General features: G+C 27.2%; 1 protein-coding gene across 1 annotated transcript; it reads right to left on the reverse strand.

Moving 5' to 3' along the window:
* Window positions 1-1,737: 1,737 nt before the first annotated feature.
* LOC134835416 (metabotropic glutamate receptor-like) lies at window positions 1,738-19,325 on the reverse strand. Its single transcript, XM_063850292.1, has 9 exons — window positions 19,308-19,325; window positions 17,876-18,966; window positions 16,183-16,394; window positions 11,204-11,310; window positions 9,266-9,391; window positions 7,965-8,484; window positions 4,780-5,075; window positions 4,379-4,703; window positions 1,738-1,973 (listed from the first exon to the last, which is right to left on the reverse strand). The coding sequence occupies exons 1-9, from the start codon at window positions 19,323-19,325 to the stop codon at window positions 1,768-1,770; spliced, it is 2,901 nt and encodes a 966-aa protein (XP_063706362.1). The 3' UTR covers window positions 1,738-1,767.
* Between the last annotated feature and the right edge of the window lie 802 nt (window positions 19,326-20,127).

Raw genomic sequence — 20,127 nt, forward strand, 5'->3', positions numbered from 1 at the left:
GTTTTTGAAAAATTTTGAAAATCCAGTGTACAAGCGCCATTTAAAGATTCAGTGCAAATGGGCCTCAAACGATTGTCAATTTACGCTGTTTTGTATTATTTTCATTGATTTAAAAATATCGTCTTATTTCCATAAAAACTTCAAAAGGCGCTTGTACACTGGATTTTAAAAATTTTTCAAAAACGCAAAACAAAATTTGTTTTTACTCCCAAATGCTTCAATTTTAGCCCGTTCTCGCATTTTCAGCTTAATTTTTAAAAACTCGTACGTGAGCCCTACTATTAATTAAATTTTATTTAATATTCACCAAATTTTATGCACTAATTATAAAGTTAAGCTGCTTCAATAGTTTTGTCTAAAATTTTCGAAATAAAAATAAAGGGGGGGGGAGGCAATTTTTTTTTTAAATACTTTTTTTTTCATAAAAAATGGTAAAATTAAAATAATTTTGACCAAAAACATCTTTTTACATTGATATTTGTAAATTCAAAAGATTATTTGACTAAAATGTTAAAATTGAAAAAAATGTATATCATAAAAAATAACTGTCAAAATTTTTTTGAAAAATAATTTCAGTATTATTCATGATTTTTTTTTGTTTTTTAGAAGAAAATCTATGCAGAAATTTAAATTTTAATGCAAAAATTTAAAAAAAATAATTATTTTTTTTGAAAATTATTAGAAAAATAGACCCAAAAACGGTAACTTGTTTTTTAAAATTTTAAATTAATAAAAAAAATGTTATCCATGAAAAAATTTAATTTTTCTAACAAATTTAAAACAATAGGAAAAAAATTAATTATTTTATCTTCATTAGTATTAAGTTTCCCACATTTAATAACACAATGTTATTCCACGAATCAACTTAATAATCCTATCATTGTCTTTTCAATTATCCAAAAGCATATTAAATTCACCTGCTTGACCACTTTGTTAATACATTTAGTTTCATATCAAAATTTCAATAAAATAAATAATTCTGCATTGGCTACGAAATTTGAGCTTCTCACATTGTTGCTCAACTCGTAACTTTAGTACGTCGCACATGACGAACGAAAAATTTCCCGGAACAAAATTTTCATCTAATGGCCTTTTAATTTTATTCATGATGATGAAAACAAAACTTTTCCTTTCTTGTTTATTTGCAGAGCAACATTTCCGAAAATATTTACAAATTTACGAGTCGCTTTGTAAATAATTGCCGAAACGTCGAAGTTCATTTCACTTCATTTCGAGTTTCGGCAATAATTTCGCTTTATTGCTGTGTTGATTTTATTGCCCTTTTTCACGTTGTTGATGTTTTATTTTTTCATTGCGTGCGTGAATTTCCTTTTTTTTGCTACCCTGACATGGTACTGTTGCCGGAAAGTTTTGCGCAAAACAAATAAACATCAATAAATTAAATTAAATTAAATGTTTCCACGTAAAATTTTGTCGGCACATCATGATATAGGTAAAAACATTCAATTATGCCATGTTGTTTAATTAATGAAAGCATTTAACGCAAAGTATGCAATTTCTGACATTTTTCCGTGTAGCCATTGAAAAATGGATGAAAATAGAAAATATTTCAACAAGCATCGTTTAAAAAAAGTGCGAGAAAAAAATTTTTCATTTCAAAAAATTAGTTTAATGACTCAGACTTTCTCGCAGAGAAAAAAAAATTAATTGAAATGCTTTGGTTTCAAAGTGGTAGGAACGTTTAATGTTTCAATCAGCACGAGTACATTGGTTCCGATACGCATCAATATCATGGACACGGATATTTTAGAGTAAAACCACTGCTTCGGCATGTTCAGCATTGATTTCATCATCATCCGTTGATGCAACACTAACAGTTGTTTGTGTTTCCTTGGCATCGTGCGTCGTCATAACAATGCTGTTTTTCTTCTGCAAATGCTGTTGCTGCTGCTGCTGATGAACTGGAGTATTGTAAATTGTGGTGTTTGATGTTAAAGCGGGCGAACTTGGTTCTGAAAAAAGCATGTTTTTGTATCAAAAGTTAAGTACAGTGTTTTTAAAAAAATTATTTAAAATTTAAAAAGTTTAGATTTTAAAAAATTTTCAAAAAACTGATGAAATCTAAACTTTTTAATTTTTTAAAAATTATTTTAATTTATTTTTAATTAATTAATTAATTTTATAACAAGAAAAATAAATTAAATTAATTTATAAAATTCAAATTAAAATAATATTTTTCAATTAAAATTTTTTAACAGTTATTTTTTATAAAAATAAAATTAAAAATAATTTCAAATAATTAATTATAATTATAAATTTTAATTTTATTTATTATTTTTTTTTAATTTTATTTTATTTTTTTTTATTTTTATTTTATTTTAATAATTTAGCTTTTTTTTAAGAATAAAACAATATGTGTCAACAAGGAAATTCTAGAAAAATAATAACCAAAATTTCTGGGTAAGTTTTGATTTAAATCAAAGACAAAACCTGGAATTGACCTGAAATTGACATCACTAAGCAAATAGCCTTTATGAGACAACAGTTCAATACAAAATAATTAATTATTATATGAACAATGTCATATTAGAGAAAATTGCTCCTGTCTAGACCTAGAGATCGAATGAGTATTTTGTACAATAACTTATTGATCTCTCAAAACACAACCAATCTTCACCACTTCAAATACAGGATAGAGAAGTGCAGACTACAAAACAACCTCTTAAGGTAAGTTTAATTGATTCTACGAAAAATATTTTCTTCATGTAACTTATTCTAGCCAATGGTTGAGCAATGCTTCAAATGAATTCCATGGAAACGCAGATTCAGTAAAAACGATCGTCATTAAATAAATTTTCTACAAAAGATGAGAAGAAACTTAGACAAGGATACTAAGATTCTTCTGTAGCTTTCAAAGATTTTGATGTTAAACCCTCAATAGAAAGTTGCTTGGTCGATTTCAGATGTTTGAAATTCGTGGCTAATTAATAATTTTACAAAAATCCTCAATGGATATAAACTTTCAAGAAGTGCTTTGTTAGAACTGAACAGATTCAGTGTAAAAAATATGAAATAAGTTGAAGGAAGAAGATTGTTAATTATAGGAAAGAAGTTAAAAGAAAATAAATAGTTGCGATTTTAAGGAGCACATGTGTTAAAGAAAAAACCAAGAAAAAATACCAAAGGCTTAAGACAATCTAAAAGATTTATTCGGGGTTTTAGCCAGGAACGTACAAATGAGTTACTAACTATGACAAAGAAGCAAATAAGATGGATTGTAGGGTTTTTCACAGTTTCGTTACCACCGATGAAACGAATGAAACTAGTACGTGATGAGCTTTACCGATACTGTTAACAGAAAAAAGAAACAGCAGAACACTTGGTATGCGATTGTATAGAACTCTGTGGCAAAAGGAAAGAAATCCTGCTGAACTATTTCTTGGATCCACCTGAACTTGAAGAACATCGACTTAGAAAAATTTATAAGTTTTTAAATGAATTTGAACTGACTGACTTCTACATCTGGAGATCTACATCTGAGCATCACATTTTGTCATAGCGAACACAATAGGTCTTCGGACCGCGGTGATGCATCCTCAAACAGAAAAGTAAAAAAGTGACATACAATCTATATCAAGTTGCTAATTTTTGTATGAAGTCTTAGGAAACGATAAAGAGCGAAAAGGACAGAATAGAAGGGAACCAGAAAAAAATCTTATAGTTCGACAAAAGTAAGAAATGATAGAAAAAATTGATTGTGAACTTGTACTGAATACTTTGCATTCTCAAGGTTCAAATTTGTTGTATTTTGAAGAAACATTGGTGAATCAGTCAAATCATCGACACAGGCCATAATTACTTCTTAATTCATATGACTGTAGTTCACAAATTCTTTCAATGTTAACTCTTAGGTTGTCTTTGTAATAAAATAACCATTAAAGATTCTTAACTTTGTTTATGGTTCTATACAACAAGATTTAAGAGCGAATCCTCAGAAACCTTTGAAAGATGGACAAATCTGTCATTTTTGTCAGTTTTCAGGTCTTTTTTGTAATTTTTAGTACATTTTGAGCCAAAAAGGATGTGTACAAAGCCCCGATGCCTCTGGATCCACCCTTGACAAGATTGTTTAAAATCAAGAAGATACTGAATTTTAGCTTAAAGCCTGTTATAAAGAGGCGCCCTCAAAATTCACTCAACTCTCCCAGAAGGTTCCAAAGCATTTCTAAAAGATCTTAGTAAATTTTGGCACGATTAGAGTCAGAGAAGTTTTTCATGATATCAATAAATTCTACAATAAAGCTTTTAGAAGACAGATATGTAAATTTAGGAAAAATGCTGAATCCTCTTGAATTCTCTCTATGTGAAATATTAAAGAAGTTTCGTTTTGAAACACTCTGTACACTTTTATACATACCTTTAAAAGCTTCCATCGCAACACCCGAATTTCCCATGGAACCATTTTTCGCATTCATCACGGGCGATTGTTCCGCATTGCTACTTTTGAAGCTCGCAGCAAAGTGTCCTCCTGCCGCTGCGCCAGGTCCGTAACTCGATGTCGTGCCAATGCCGCCCGTTGGTCCGCTGCTGCCACCCTTGCGATACGCCGCCGAGTTCATCGTCAATTTTCGAACATTTTTGTCCGGATGGAAGACCAATATGTAAACTTTAGGCGAATACAGGCAGATGAGTGCCACAGAAGCACTTAGATTGATTGATACACAAAGCGTGGTAATTTGAATCTAGCAAAAAATAAAAAAGAGGGTTTTGTTATGAAAACATCGACAACGACAGAGACACGCGCAAATATTGACTTACTTCATAAGAGTTACCCGTGCCAAAGTAGATCGGTATGAAAGCCAGCCAAATTATGCATGTCGTGTACATGGTGAAGCCAATAAATTTTGACTCGTTGAAGTTTTCCGGGATTTTGCGCGTTTTTACGGCATACACGGTGCAAATTGTGATTAAAATCATGTTGTACAATTGCGAAAATAAAAATGACATGTCTTGAATATTACACTTTAATATCACTTCTTTTCGACTCGGATAATAGAAACGTGTTCCTGCTGGCTCGACAATCATCCAAATCATTGTTATGAGAACTTGTATAGCTGGCAAAAAAAAATAAAATACGAGTTGAACAGATGGCAGGTGAACAGATATTGAAAAGAATGGAAGAGAAATAAAAAAAAAATTATATATTGATCAATGTGATGAATATAAAATGACAAATAGTAGATTTTGAATATGAATTTTATTACACAAAAAAAAACGAGCATAAAAGGTTGAATTTTTATGTCAGATTTGATTGAAATGGATTCGCAGAAATTTTTTCATTGTCTCTTTCTTTCTCTGTTTCTCTGTGAAAGTCTTTGTCATCCTTTTACGCAATAGAATTAATAATTTTTGGGAAAATTTATTACAAAGATTCCTGTGGCTGACAATCAAATTTGGAACATAAAAAGACTTCGATTCTCGCTTCAATTGTTTTATGAGAAAATTTTTGGTATTTATTCAGTTTGTTAGTTGCTCTCGGAAGAATATTGGGAAGAATTTAAACGCAAGTCAATCGTTTCTTGGAAAAAGTAGTTGAATATAATATTTAATTAAATTTGAAACTGATTTAAATTGATAACAAAAATTGGGCAATTTTAAATAAAAAAAAAACACTTTCCATTTTAAAGAAAAATTAAATTTTACATTTTTGTACTCCTCACGATATGAAGATTTTTTTTTTGATTATTTCTTTTATTTATTTATTTTTTTTTTTTTTTTGATAAATCCGATATCAAAATGGAGTATGAAAGAATTAAAATTTAACAAAAAAAAAAAAAAAAATAATAAAATAAATAAAAATCAATAAAAAAGAAATCTAATTAAAAAAATTTTTTGAGGAGTACAAAAATGAGAAATTTGGATAATTTGTTTTCCAAATTTTTATTTTTTTCCGTAAAAGCTCAAAAAAAATTTTTTTTTTAATTTTAAAATTACATGAATCACTTTTTAAAATAAAGTTTGTGAAAAGATTTTTTTTTATATTTTGAGTTCAAATTTAAAAATTACTTAATCTTAAATTGTTTTTTTTTTATTCAAACAATTTAATTTATTTTAATTTGAATCTCAAAGGTTTAAAATTGTTAAAAATCAAAAATGTTAAAAAACACAAAAAAAAAAATAATAAAAAATATTTATTTTTCTGAGTACAATAATTAAAATGAATTAAATTTGATTTTGATAGATTTTGAAATTTTTTTCGTTATTTTTTATAGCCTAAAATTTAAAAAAATCTCTAAATTTTGTAATTTTTTCCAGATTCTTACGGACCATTTAAGACACTCCAAATCCTCTCTTGTAAAAATGTTGCTTTCCCTTTTTTTAAAACCTCTATTTTCACAACAACAACAACAAATCTGCTTATTTGTTAAATGTTGACGTCAATTCCATCATTTTGCGAGTAGTATTGAACCGTAAATCATGATTCGCAAAACAACAATGCCAAATGGAGAGACATTCAGCCACAAGGCAACATGCACACCTAACTTTGTTATCCTCCCATTTTACAATTTTATCGGTTGTGAAAGGTATCTGTAGCGAAAAATGCTTCCTTCGACGTCATTCATGATAAAATGATGATGCGAGTGAAGCAGAAACCACTCAATTATGATATATTTTTGATATTTGCTTAGATTTTAACTTGCCGACTTTGCAAAACAATGATGGAAAAACAGATATTCGAGACGAATGCTGTGTACTTTTTACTTGTTTGAGATGATAAAATAGTTCAGAATTGAGAATTTTGTCGTTTTTGATGAAAATTTCGAAACAGAGACAGATAACCTTCTTCAACTCTGATTAATTTTCCGGTATTGTCAAATCATCATATTTGATTGCCTTAATTTTTTTGAGTTCATTTATGCATGAGATGGCATGACATGCAATTTTACTTGTACTTGCAACTGCTGGCATTGCCGAAAAAGAAATACGAAAATTTAAAGTTCTTGTAATCGCATATGTTCGTAATTTCGTTTTTGTACCTGAGCCTTTTTTGTTGCCGGAAGTGCATGTTTTTGAAGTTTAACAAGGCATTTTTATAACAGCCAGCAGTTGCGTTGAGTTAGATAATTTTTAAATAAATTTTTGACAATTTTTTGTTCAAAATTTCTTTTTAAAAAAATTAATTATTACCTAATTATTTAAAAAAATAAAAAATTGATCCGAAAAGAAAATTAAAACCTTAAAATAAAAAAAAAAATAAATAAATATTTAATTAAAATTTTTGTCACAAAAAAAAAATTTCAATAAACAAAACATAAAATAAAAAAGTTAAAAAAAAATAACGAAATTAAAATAAATTATTTAAATTGGCAAATTGGATTTACCTAAATTTTTAATTTATTTAAAAAAAGGCAAAAAATAATTCGTAAAGAAAATTTTTTGGAACGTTTTGTTTAAAATTTAACTTTTAATTAAATTAAAAGCTCAAAATTAAGAAAAAAAAAATTAATTGAAAATTTTAAAATTTTTTAAATATTTAATTTAAATATTTAAATGAAAATTTTAAATTTTTTGGCCTTGAAAATCATTTTTCATTTATTAATTAATTCAATAAAAATTAAAAAAATGATTTAAATCAAAATTTAGAATAAAACATTTTTTACTTTTATTAGCTTTAAATTTAAAAAAAAAGTTTAAAAAAATTGAAAAAAATTAAAAATAAATTATTTAAATGACTCTAAAATAATTTAATAATAAATAATTAATTTTAAATTTATTAAATTATTTTTTTTAGTGAATTATTTTTTAAAATCATTTTTAATGGATTTTAAATACTTTGATCCCATCTACGCTCCTGATTCTGACGATTTCACAAAAAAACAGAGAAAAAAGTGCCTTTTAACGATAAATTAATTTCCTTTTTCCGCATTTACTGTCACACTGCAGAACTTTCTTTTATTTCTCCTTCCCGTTTTAAGTGCTCATGAAAAATGCAATTTACTTACCGATCAGCGAAATCGTGATGACAACTTGTGACCTTGGACTAATGTAACTCGGTCTTTTTGCCGTTTTCGATGCCGACAGGAAAATCCTCGCGATGCGATTTGTTTTCGTCAAAAGTGCGCCATAAATGATGGAAAATCCCACGCCAACGCCAAATCGTTGCACGACGCACGTGCCAAGCGTCGGTTTTGCCAGCAGCACAAACGTGTTGCAATAACACAATAAAATTCCGACGAGCAACATGTAACTAAGTTCTCGCCCTGATGCTCGAACCAAGGGCGTATCGTGATTTTTGAGGAACAATCCGATCACGATGAACGTCACAATGATGCCGATGCACGAAAATGCCAACGGAATTAGGGCAAAAATTGTTTCCCATCGCATGTATTGGATCTCCAAGTCGAAACACGAGAGTTTATCGTCATGTGGCCATCTGCCATCGCCGCAATCGCGACACGTGTACTCGTCGTACACGTATTCGTACTCTTCGCAGTTGTCACATACCCAGCAACAGGTGTCGCCCTGCAAACGGAAAAAGTGTCATCAAAAGCGTTCAACCACAAAAGAAAACAGAGATGAAAATTTATAAAAAAAAATTAACATGTGAAATTTTGAAATGTGCATTGGGACAAAATGTCAAAATATACATTGGGGCGAAATTTAACAGCTTTCCCCTAATGTAAAATCTGAAATGTCGTCCCAATACACATTTTAAATATTTTTCCCCAATTCACAATCTAAAATTTAAAATTTTTGCCCCGATGAACATTCTAAAAATGTTCCCCAATGAATAAAATAAAATTTTTGCCCCAATGAGCATTCTAAAAATTTTTTCTAATGAATAAAATAAATTTTTTGCCCCAATGAACATTCTAAAAAATTTCCCCAATGAATAAAATAAAATTTTGCCCCAATGAGCATTCTAAAAATTTTCTCTAATGAATAAAATAAATTTTTTGCCCCAATGAACATTCTAAAAATTTTCCCCAATGAATAAGATAAAATTTTGCCCCAATGAACATTCTAAAAATTTTCCCCAATGAAAAAAATAAAATTTTTGCCCCAATGAACATTCAAAAAATTTTCCCCAATGAATAAAATAAAATTTTGCCCCAATGAGCATTCAAAAAATTTTCCCCAATGAATAAAATAAAATTTTGCCCCAATGAGAATTCTAAAAATTTTCCAAATAAATAAAATAAAATTTTGACCCAATGCAAATTCTAAATTTTTTTCCCTAAACCATAAAGGCAACATTAAAATTTCAATAAAAAAAAATCCAATAAAAAACACGAAAAATTACCTGTTGCTTTTTAATCATGCCAGCTTCGCACGGCAACGAACAGGCAGATGTCGGCAATTCGCTTGCATGATTCCAGACGACATCCTGCAAATTCAACTCCAGTTCTCGTTTCCATTTGCCAACCACCTAGAACGATACGAAACGAAACGAGTCAGGTAAATTATCGCGCGTTGTATGCACTCGTTCATTAATTATTAAAATATTTCCTCAGAGCAATTACAATTAAAGTTAATTGAGGACGTTAACGTGACTGAAATGCTGAGAACAATGTGCCATGTTTGACAAATACAAATAATGAAGAAATGGAAAAAAATGTTGTGGCACGGCAATTTACATGCAAATGAAATCTGTTGAACTTTGGTGCGACAAAAAAAAAACAATGAAATTATTAAAATTTCGTGTCTCGTGCGGAAAATCAAGAATGAGGAAACGACTGGTCATTTTTTTATGTGGAGTAAAATGAAAAGAAAAATTAATTTTATTTATGAAACAAAAAAAAAATAATGAAATTTATGGAAAACTTTGCCGAAAAAAAAAATTTAAATAAATTTAATGAAACAAAGCGGAAAACGAGAAATTACTGGAACAATAAAATTTCAACCAACAGAACTTCCTGCAAATTTCTCTTTTTCTCTGTGAAAATATCTCTGGTTTATTTTGTGTGATGCATTTTAATGAAAATCGAAAAAAAGAACATTTTTATAAATTAAAAAAAAGTTCATTCGATTTTTTAAATATGAATTTAATTTTTATTTCAATATTATTGTAAATATATTTTTTAATAAATTTTTTAAAATTATTTATTAAAAATTTATTTTAATTTAATTATTAATTAAAAATTTAGTGTTGAAAAATAAATTGATTTTAATAATTTTTTAATGTTTTTTCATTGAAATCTTATGTTTTTTTAAATATTTTTAACCGTGAGAAAATAATTTAATTTTAATATTTTTAACAAAATTAAACATTTATTAAATTAAATAAAAAAATAAATAAAATAAAAAAATAATAATTATTAACTAAATATTAAATAAATATAAAATTTCAATTTAATTTAATTTCAATTCAAGTCAATTTAAAAAATGACCGAATTTTTTTTTATTTTAAAAAATTGTTTAATTAAAAAAAAATAAATTAAATCTTTAAAATGAGAAAAAATTAAAAAAAAAATAAATTCAAGAGTTAGTTCTAAAACTAAAATTAATGAATATTAAAAAAAAATAAAATTAATAAAAAATTTATTCACATGAAAAATAAATATAAATTAATTTGATGAAAAAAGAAACAAAAATTTAAAAAAAAAGTTTTAAGAAAATCTAAATGCGCTTAGTTAAAAGAAAAATCTCAGAAAGTTGTAATTTGTTGTTCTATATGAAAAATTTGTTGAGTCACAACTATTAACTCAATTTTGTACAAAAAAAAAAATATCTCATAAATCTGGTAAAATTTTGTCCTTTTTTTACACATGAACATTTATACATTTGTTTTTTTTGCCAAAAAAAATAAATCGTTTTTCCCAGAAAAAAAAATTTGTGACAAAGTTTAGTGAATAGTTATTTATACAAAAGTTTGTAAATATTTTTGCTAATTGGATGTTCACAAACTGCGTGATAAAAAAGTTTGTCTCATTTCCATGTTCGGAAACGAACCCAATTTTTTGATACAGTTACTTTCACATGTTGCCAAAAAAAAAAGCAAAAAATAGCAAAAAATAGATGTAATAAAACCGAGATTAGATTTTTTTCTATCGTTCAATCAATCAACACTTAAGTATTGCTCAGAGGCTCTTAGAAGACGAAAAAAATTCTCATTATTTTTTATGTAGACAACTTCCGAGAAATGTTTATCCGTCGTCGTCGTCGTCGTCGTTTCATCTTATCATCGTTGACTGACCTTTGCGATCAATATTAGGTCAAAGTCATTAATTTCATTACTTACCTTATAATGGTATCCCGATGAGTTGTTTAGCTTTTGATAGTTCAGAATGTCGTAGCGCGCTAATCCGTCACCCTGTTTATCGAATTTTACTTCACTGCCAGCCAAATCTGCAAAAAGAATGGAAATTCGTTAAACGATACTTTCTAACTTAATTAAAATTTTGATCCCTTTTCATTTTTCGGGCATTGAAATTGCTTCATTTATTGTTTCGATTTTTTTTTATGTTTCTCCGTGAAAAGCGACGTCATTTATTCATCAAAATCCAAAATTAATTAATAATAATCTCCTTGGTTCAAAATTTTCTTTGGGCTCGTACTCGTGGCAACTGACGAATTATTATTATTTTGTTCTTTAAAATTTATCGCCAGCAGCTTTGGCGCGAATAAATGAATAGAAGTCAGGATTATGTCGTTATTAACAAAAAGACGGAAATTTAATTAATTAAATAACAATCCGGCGATTATTGCATGAAAATCGTATTAAAATTCAAAGTCCACGGGGGGTAATGCCCATGAAAAAAAGGTTCGTACTCACAGATGTCGAAAAAAAGCAAAAAAAAAAAAAAATCGAACGAATTCAAATCGAAAGTTAAGTAATTGATTAGGTAGATGACGATGAATAATTGATGAGATTCTAACAACACTGTGACTCTGTTTGTCACTCTCAAACACGAAAAAAAAAAAAATTTGGAGAATGGAAAGCACAGAGATGATTCGATTAATTAATTAAGTGCTGTTAACAGGTATGATTTTGGCAGAAAATGTGCAAGTGAATGAACAAATTTTTCAATAATTGGAGGGAAAAACAAAAGAGAGAGAGACAAGAATGTTCATTACGCAAAATGAGATTTTGGCATTTTCAATCAATTAAGGTGACTTGGATTGTAATTGGATTTAAGGTAATTTTAGACTTATGTAAATTTTTGATTTTTTTCCAGGTAAATTTTAATTTAATTTAATTTTAAAATTATGCTTTATTTGAGAAAAAAATATTTAAAGCGCCATCTATAGGGGAAAAATTGCAGAATGATCAGCTGATCCAGCACGTGGAGCAAAATTAAGGTAAAAAGCTTAACGTTTATTTTTTTTTTTACAAAATTTCCATATTGAAAAGGATTTTCATAATTTTCAAAAATCTTAAAAGAATAAAATAAAAATATTTTTTTTATAGAATAAAATAGAATAAAAAAAAAATTTTTATTTAAAGTATTTTTTTATGAAAAATAAAAAAAAAATAAATATGGCACGGAATTAGTTAATACAATAATCGAAAATGTTTCGGACTTTATAGAAAGTATAAAAAAATTTCTTATATTATTGAAATTTGACTATAAAAATTTTTATTCTTTATAAAATTAAAGGTTTATTTTTACTTTTTTTTTAGACAATTCTCAAGGAAAAAATTCCGTTCAAAATAAAAAAATTGTGAAAATTAATGAAACTTCATATTCAAAGTCAATAAAAAATATTTTTTCATTATTTTTTTTATTTAAATTAAAAATTATTTTTCATAAAATTAGTAATACAACACTAAAACTCCATTAAAACAATTCATTTTCAAAAAATTATTAGAAAAAATTAAAAATATTTGAAATTTTTCAAAACTAATGATTTTTAATTGATTTTATCGATATTTTATATTTTTTTTTTTAATTTTTTTGTTGTGTTAGTAGAATAACAAAAATTGAATTATTTTCCTACTGAAAATTAAAAAAAAATTAGGAAGTAGAAAATCTAAGACTTTTCGTCCTAAAACTATGCAATAAAGATTTTTTAAAAATTAAACTAATAAATTACTTAAAAAAACTTTATTGCATAGTTTTAGGGTGAATTTTTCTCTCTGTGGGTAAAACGAAGTTTACGGGTCCTTCAGTTTATCGTTAAAAATCCCTTTAAAAGCAAAAAAATCTCGTCCAAATTTTCAGTTTAAACTTTTAATGCTAAAATACATAAAATTATTAGACGTTCGATGAGATTAACATAAATTGACAGGAAAAGGTTTTTTAATCTTTCAAAATATTTTCTCTCACAAATCTGGATAAAGGAATGAACAAAAGAGAAAAAAATTAACCCAAATTTCTATCTGTCAAAATTCAAATTGAAATATCGAGTGAAAAGAAATCCTGAATAATTTTTCAAGCTTCACTCACAATTTAATTCGAGCCATTAAGAGCATTAACGTTGGAAACAAAACACATTCGTTAGAAGCCATTCATCATTCACCATTGTCAGACGTGAATAATCTCTCCATTCAATATTTAAATCACGAGTAATCATAATCAACTTGCATTGATTTTTCCCTTTTATCTCCGTCTATCAATCGACGATTACATTACTAAGCAAGTCTCTGTTGAAAATTCACATCAACATCACTCGTCATAACTCGTGAAATAAATAAAGAGAGAGAATTCTGGTCAAACGTTGATTTCGGTCCGATGATATGACGCGTTAACCTTTTCAATCATCGTTAACACAATTACTCGTGATTTGTAGCAGATTTGTGGGATTTTTGCATGGATTTCTGTGCCAAATGATTATTTGCGTCTCCATTGTTTTTTGACATCATCTTTCGTTCAAGGACATTGAGACAGGTATAGAATTCTCCCTTGTTTGACAATTCTTTTATTTTTTCTCCTTGTTGACATGTTTTGTTCTCTCTAGCGATCAAATAAATTTTTCACATCATTCTGACATATTCCTCGTTTTTTTTTGTGGGGTGTCATGTCGTAATCGTACGCAGCGCGATTTTATGTCAAAACCACAAAACAAAAGAAAAAACAACTCTTTCCGTAAATCCGCGCGCGTATTGATGTAATCCGAGGTAAAGTGAAATGGGAGAGAAAAACAAGCGACAAATCTCGTTTTTATTTGTGTTTTGCTGCTTTTTGACATAATACACCCGTGGGAGATAAGGAAAGTATCTGTTGCGTGAAGTTTTATTTTTATTACAAGATGATGATGATGACGATGGTGATGTGCGGAATTGGATTTTTCGAGCACTTTGTTAAGTGTGAGATGAAAAATGACAAAGGTTTTTTTTTTGCAGATCGGTTATTGTAGAAAAAAAATTTTTTTTAACAAAATTTAAAAAAAAAATTGAAATAATTTTCATATTTTCTTTAAAATTATTTAGAATTAATTAAATTATATTTTTAAATTTATTAATATTTTTTAAAAATAGTTCATAAATTTAAAAAACCTATTTTGAATTAAAAAAATAGTTAAAATATGAAAATAAGTTCAAAAATTAACAAAATTACAAAAATTATTTTAAACAATTTAAAATTTATAGAATTTTAATTAAAATTAAAATTTTTTTATTTTTAACTTAAATTTTTCAAATTTTATGAAAAAAATTTTTTAATGATTTTTTTTTAATTAAAAAAAAAAATTGAAATTTTTTTATTTTAACATTAGTATTTTAAAAATTAAAATTAATTTAAAATATTTATAATTAATTAAAATTAAAACAAAAAAATTTCGTAAAAACTTAAAAAAAATCATTAAATTTTTTTCAACGTTTTTTATTTTTAATTAAATTAAAAAAATTTTTATTAATTTTTATTAACAATTTTTCTATTTAAAATTTTTTCAAATATTTTTTTTTTTATTTAATTTGGATTTTCGATTTTTGAAATGGGGCAAATTTATTTTTTTAAAAAGATTTTAATTGGGAAATGCAGCTCGCAAAGTGTTTCGCATTATTTTATAAAAAAAAAATAAAATTTTTATTTTTAAATTAAATTAAAAAATTTACAGTTAATTTTATCAAAATTTTTCTACAAAATTATTTTAATATTTTTTTTATTTTAAAATTTATTTTTTTAAAGGAGATTTTAAATTAGTATTAAAAAAAATTAACAATTAATTTAAATAATTAATTAATTTTAAAACAAATAAAATTTGAAAAATTCGGGATAAACAAAATAAAAATCTCGAAATTATTATACAATTTAAAAATTATTATTAAAAAAATAGTTTATTGATTATTAAAAAATTTATTTAATTAATTAAAATTAAAATTATTTTTTTATTTAATTTAATTTACCTCAAATATTTTTTAAAAAAGTTTTTAGAAAATAAAAAAAAATATAATAAAATATCAAAATTTATTGAAGAAATTATTTAAATTATTTGAAGTTATTTTTTTACATAAATTTTAAAAAAGTTTGAAGTTAAGTTTAAATTAAATCTGTTTTTAGAGAATTTAAAAAAATGTATAAGACTAAATTTATTCATAAAAATTCAAATTTAAGCTTTTTCACTCTTCATCTCAAACATTTCATTAAAAAAAATCCCAAAACAATTCACGTCACATTTGCTAGAAAAAAACTTTTTTCCCCCAAATAAATAGCAAATGAGCAATAAATTCATCTTCCAACTAAGTACGTAAGGAGCCTTAACCTTCCAATCCATAAATTTTCCACACATGTGGTGTGTAAACTTTTTAAAAAAGCATTTTACTCGACATTTTGCCCACATTTTGCTCCACTAAATATATGATGGCACCATTTTTCTCTTCTTTTTATTTTTTTCTGTTGAACCTTCGTCGTCGTCACAACTCGCGCCAGTAATATTTTTCTGTCTATTTTTTCATGTCGCTCGTCAATTTTTACTACAATAAACCGGTGATGGAGGTAAAAACGCAAAAAAAAAAACAAAAAAGGAAGCAGATTAAGGACGTGTAATTGGACAATATTCATCATCCAACAGTTGACACATTTCCATTTTTTTTTTTTGCTCTTTTTTCCACTTTTGAATGACACCATTCAAAGCGCGCGAAACGAATAAAAGGAGAAAGAGCAAATCCTTAACCTTGTCGTAAATAAAAATTTCTTTTTTTTTTTTTTGACGTATCAATGCGAACGAATCAATAAACGGAGAAGAGGCACAAAAGTGCACTTCACAACACTTTCCATTTTACGTTTTTGACACACTTTTCAACGAGAAACGGGGGAGAAAAAAGAGAATTCCACTTACCGATGAATGACACATTCAATAAATAATTTTTGTAAAATTCGAATCCGTCGTAGCTGCCCATTTCGCGACAAATGCCTCCCGTTTGCCGATACATTTCCTGTTTGCTCTTCGGCTGGCCCTTCACACACAAATCGTTGTGCAAGTTGTGCAAGGCATAGGCGAACGCATAAACTGCATCAACGACAAATTGTGTTTTTGACTCTTGTTCGTAGCTGCAAAAAAAATAAAATTAAAAAGAAATCAATTGATTTTATGGACAGACAGCAGAAAAAAGTAAATTGGACTTGTTTCGGAGAGGAAAAATAAAAATTGGTTAAGGCAAGTACAAAACAGATAAAATTTTTCAGTTTCGTTCAATTTTGTTTTTATAAAAATATGAGGGTTATTTTATATTTTTCAGTTAATTTGGCTAAATTTTAATTGAATTTCTAAAAATTATTAGGTTTTTTTTAAATAAAAATTTTAAATTTATTTTTTTAATTAAATTATAAAAAATAATTATTTTATTTAAGTTAAAGTTTTTATGTAACTTTATTGTTTTTTAAAATTCGAAATTTAAAAAAAAATCATTCTTTTTTTTATTTAATTTATTATTAAATTAAAAGAATTAAAAAATAGTTTCAGAAATTTTTAAAAAATTTACTGAGTTGAAATTAATAATAAAAAATTAAATTATTTTAAAAATACTAAATAATTATTTTCAAAATTTTAAAAATATTAAATTATTTCAAAATTCATAAAAAATATTTTTGAGAGTTAATATTTAATATATTTTTTGGATGTTAGAAAATTGAAAAAAAAATTAAATAATTTGACAAAAATTTTAAATATATTTGTATAAAATTTTTATGAATTATAAATTATATTTTTAAAAAATTTACAAAAATAATTAAAAATCAGAAAATAATTAAAATTATATTTTTGACATTTTATAAATATTTTAAAAATTTTGTTAAATTCCTTAAAACTAATTAAAACTTTTAAATACAAAATTTTAAGTTTTGGAGTATTTTAAATTATTTATGAAAATTAATTATTAAATTAATATAAATAATTAAATATTTGATAAGTTCAAAATATTTAAAAAAGGTACAAGAATTTAAAAAAAAATATATGAAAATGAAAATATTTTAAATTAATTTTTTGACCATTGATAATTCTTAAAATTTTTTGATAAAACGCATTAAAACTCCATTAAAAAATTTTATTTATTTAATTTTTATTTTTTTTAAAGTTATTAAATATTTAAAATTAATTGAATTTAAAATATTTAAAAATTCTTTAATATATTTCCCGGGCGAAAAGGATAAATCGCACAACTAACATTTTTAACAAACTGAGAAAAATCGATTCAAAGTTTTTTACGGTTTTTAAGCTCTAAAAATTTTTTTAAAAACTATAAAAAAACAATTAATTAAAAACCTTGCCATATAAAAATGAATTTTTTTTTTCCAATTTCAAATTTTTTGGTTCAAGTTGACTTTTTATGTAATAACAGAGTCTTAAAAAAATTAAATTTTTGAAGATATTAATTTCATTAAAAACTATTGATTTTTATAAAGTAACAAAAAAAAAAAATCTAAAATATTCGAGTAAATTTTTTTTTATCCATGAAACACTTTTCATTATTGCCTTTGCCTCAAATTCGTCGTAAATTGGATTTCATGTAAATAAATTGCAAAAATTCACTTACTTGGCTACTTTTTCCGACAAACGAGCCGCCGTATCACAAACCTTCGGCGCTTCGGTCCCTTCCTTCACCTCCAACGGGTAATTCTTCTCCAGCACACACGCGAACGTATCTTGCCAATAATCCTCGAACCACGGATTCCGCTGATTTGTCTCTGGCGTCAGCCCAAACATGTACTCGTCAAAATCCGGAATATACTCGGATTGCAGTTCAACCGTTATCGCACCTTCCGCTTCGTCTTCCAGCCCTTCGACGAGTTGCGATTGCTTCCCCCACCCATCACTCGCTACCCAATGCAGCGGATGCGTCATATTCGCCCGTCGCGTCGCTTGCAAAATTCTCCTCGCATCTTCCGCTCGCGTAAATAAAATCACTCCTTTGGCATTCGGCTTTTTCAGCAATTTACTGATGATGGCGTCGAAAACTTTGTCATCCGCGGTACTTGGGACCTTTTCTGCAATGGCAATGCACACATTTCGTTCCGTCGCTTCTTTATGGAAGGCTTCGTAGCCGTATTCGCCATACGATCCTTCCGAGTAAATCACAGACAAGTAGCTCCAGTTGACTTTTTTCACAAAATCGACCATCGCGATCGACTGAAAGGAATCTGGCGGAACAGTTCGCGCGAAAAGATCAAATCGCGTCTTGTCACTGAGAGCTTTTGCCGTGGATGCCGGTGAAATTTGCGGAATGTGAAAGAGACGAAGTAAATTCGCTACTTGAAGCGATACGGAGCTATAAGAGCCGCCAATGACACCGAAAACGGGTCCCGTGACATTTGACTTCATTTTGGGCTTGGAGGTGTCGGCACACTCGAACAACGAGGTATCGAGCGTATTGAGGGCGCTGCGAACGAATTGCAAGCTTTGGTTGAGGGCGTAGGTGTCGCGCGAACACGTGTCGAGAATTTGTACGCCAATTCGGATATTCGGCAGCAATTGTGAGTCATTGTTGACTTTGTCGACGGCATAGAGCATCGCTTCGAGCCGCTGCACGCCCCGATTGTAGATTTTGGGACCGCATGGCGTATTTTCGCCCTTTTCGTGCACCGGAAAGAGCCCGCCGAGGATTATGTCGCCGGGTAACTGCACCGACTTGGCGTCATAACAAAATATGATAAAATAAAAATTACAAATGAAGTACGAGAAAAGGATCAATTTCATAATTTGCGGATCTGGGTTGCGAAGTAAGGTGAAGGGGAGTGAGGTTAGGTTCTTGTCGCGTCTCCCTTTCAACCTTTTTTTTTGTGTTTTTTTTTCTTTTATTTTTTTTCTTCTAATTTAATTATTTTTTTTTGTATTTTTTTTAAACGATCACGTTTCCTTCTTTGTCTCTTCTTGCAATAAATATTTTAATTTCATTTTTTCACGTTTTTTCAGGAAATCATTTTTATCGCGTTTCACACATTTTTGTTGTACTTTTATCTTCTCAGTACCTTTTGTTCCTTTTCCATTGTTCTTGCAAAAAAAAAATTATTTTTATCCCTATTTCATTATGTTTTGTGTGCTTTTTGTTATTTATTGTTGCTCATCGCTCGCTCCCTGGACCATGGACCAACATCACAACAATAAACTGCGTTTTGTAAGGTTACGCGTGGATTTAGTGGTGCCGCGAGTATTAATGATGATTATGATGTTGCTGTTGCTGCTATTATTACTTCTGGCGTCGTTGTCGTGTTCACTAATGTAATTTTTGCCTTTTGATTTTCGCTGAATATTCATTTTTATTGTTGCTCGAGCGTGAGGCGTGTGCTGGTTTTTTTTGTAATGAAAAATATGATAAATTGGTTGCTATTCCATTTTTTTGTTGTTACTTTTAAAGGATCTGAAATGAAAAAAAAATAAAATTAAATTGGATTTTTTTTCAGATTTTTTTTTTAATTTTTTAATGAAGAGGATGTCAAAAAGTGTAATAATAATTGAGACTGTTATTGATAGACTCTTGAATTATTTCACTTCCGGTGGAATAAAATTGAACAAATATTTATTAATTTTTTTTTTGTTGATATTGCTAAAAGCGAAATTTGATGAATTTCTTGCATTTATCTTATGAATTTAATTTTTCAGAGGTAATTTAATTTATTTATTGGCTGTTGGCGAATTCAAAGTTTTATATCGAAAAAATTCAATTTTTGTAGAAAATTTTCATTTTAGTAAATTTTTTGATTTTTTAATTTTAATTTTTAATTTTAATTATTAATTATTTAATTTTTTTTACTGAATTTTTATTTTTTTTTGAGTTTCGGGAATTTTAAG

The sequence above is a fragment of the Culicoides brevitarsis genome, chromosome 3 (assembly GCF_036172545.1).
Source record: "Culicoides brevitarsis isolate CSIRO-B50_1 chromosome 3, AGI_CSIRO_Cbre_v1, whole genome shotgun sequence".
Classification (NCBI taxonomy): Eukaryota; Metazoa; Arthropoda; class Insecta; order Diptera; family Ceratopogonidae; genus Culicoides; species Culicoides brevitarsis.

Coding starts and splice junctions, on each gene's coding strand:
- LOC134835416 (XM_063850292.1), bottom strand. Junction 9,392..11,203: donor CATCGGGATACCATTATAAG/GTAAGTAATGAA, acceptor GTATCGTTCTAG/GTGGTTGGCAAATGGAAACG. Junction 8,485..9,265: donor GCATGATTAAAAAGCAACAG/GTAATTTTTCGT, acceptor TTCCGTTTGCAG/GGCGACACCTGTTGCTGGGT.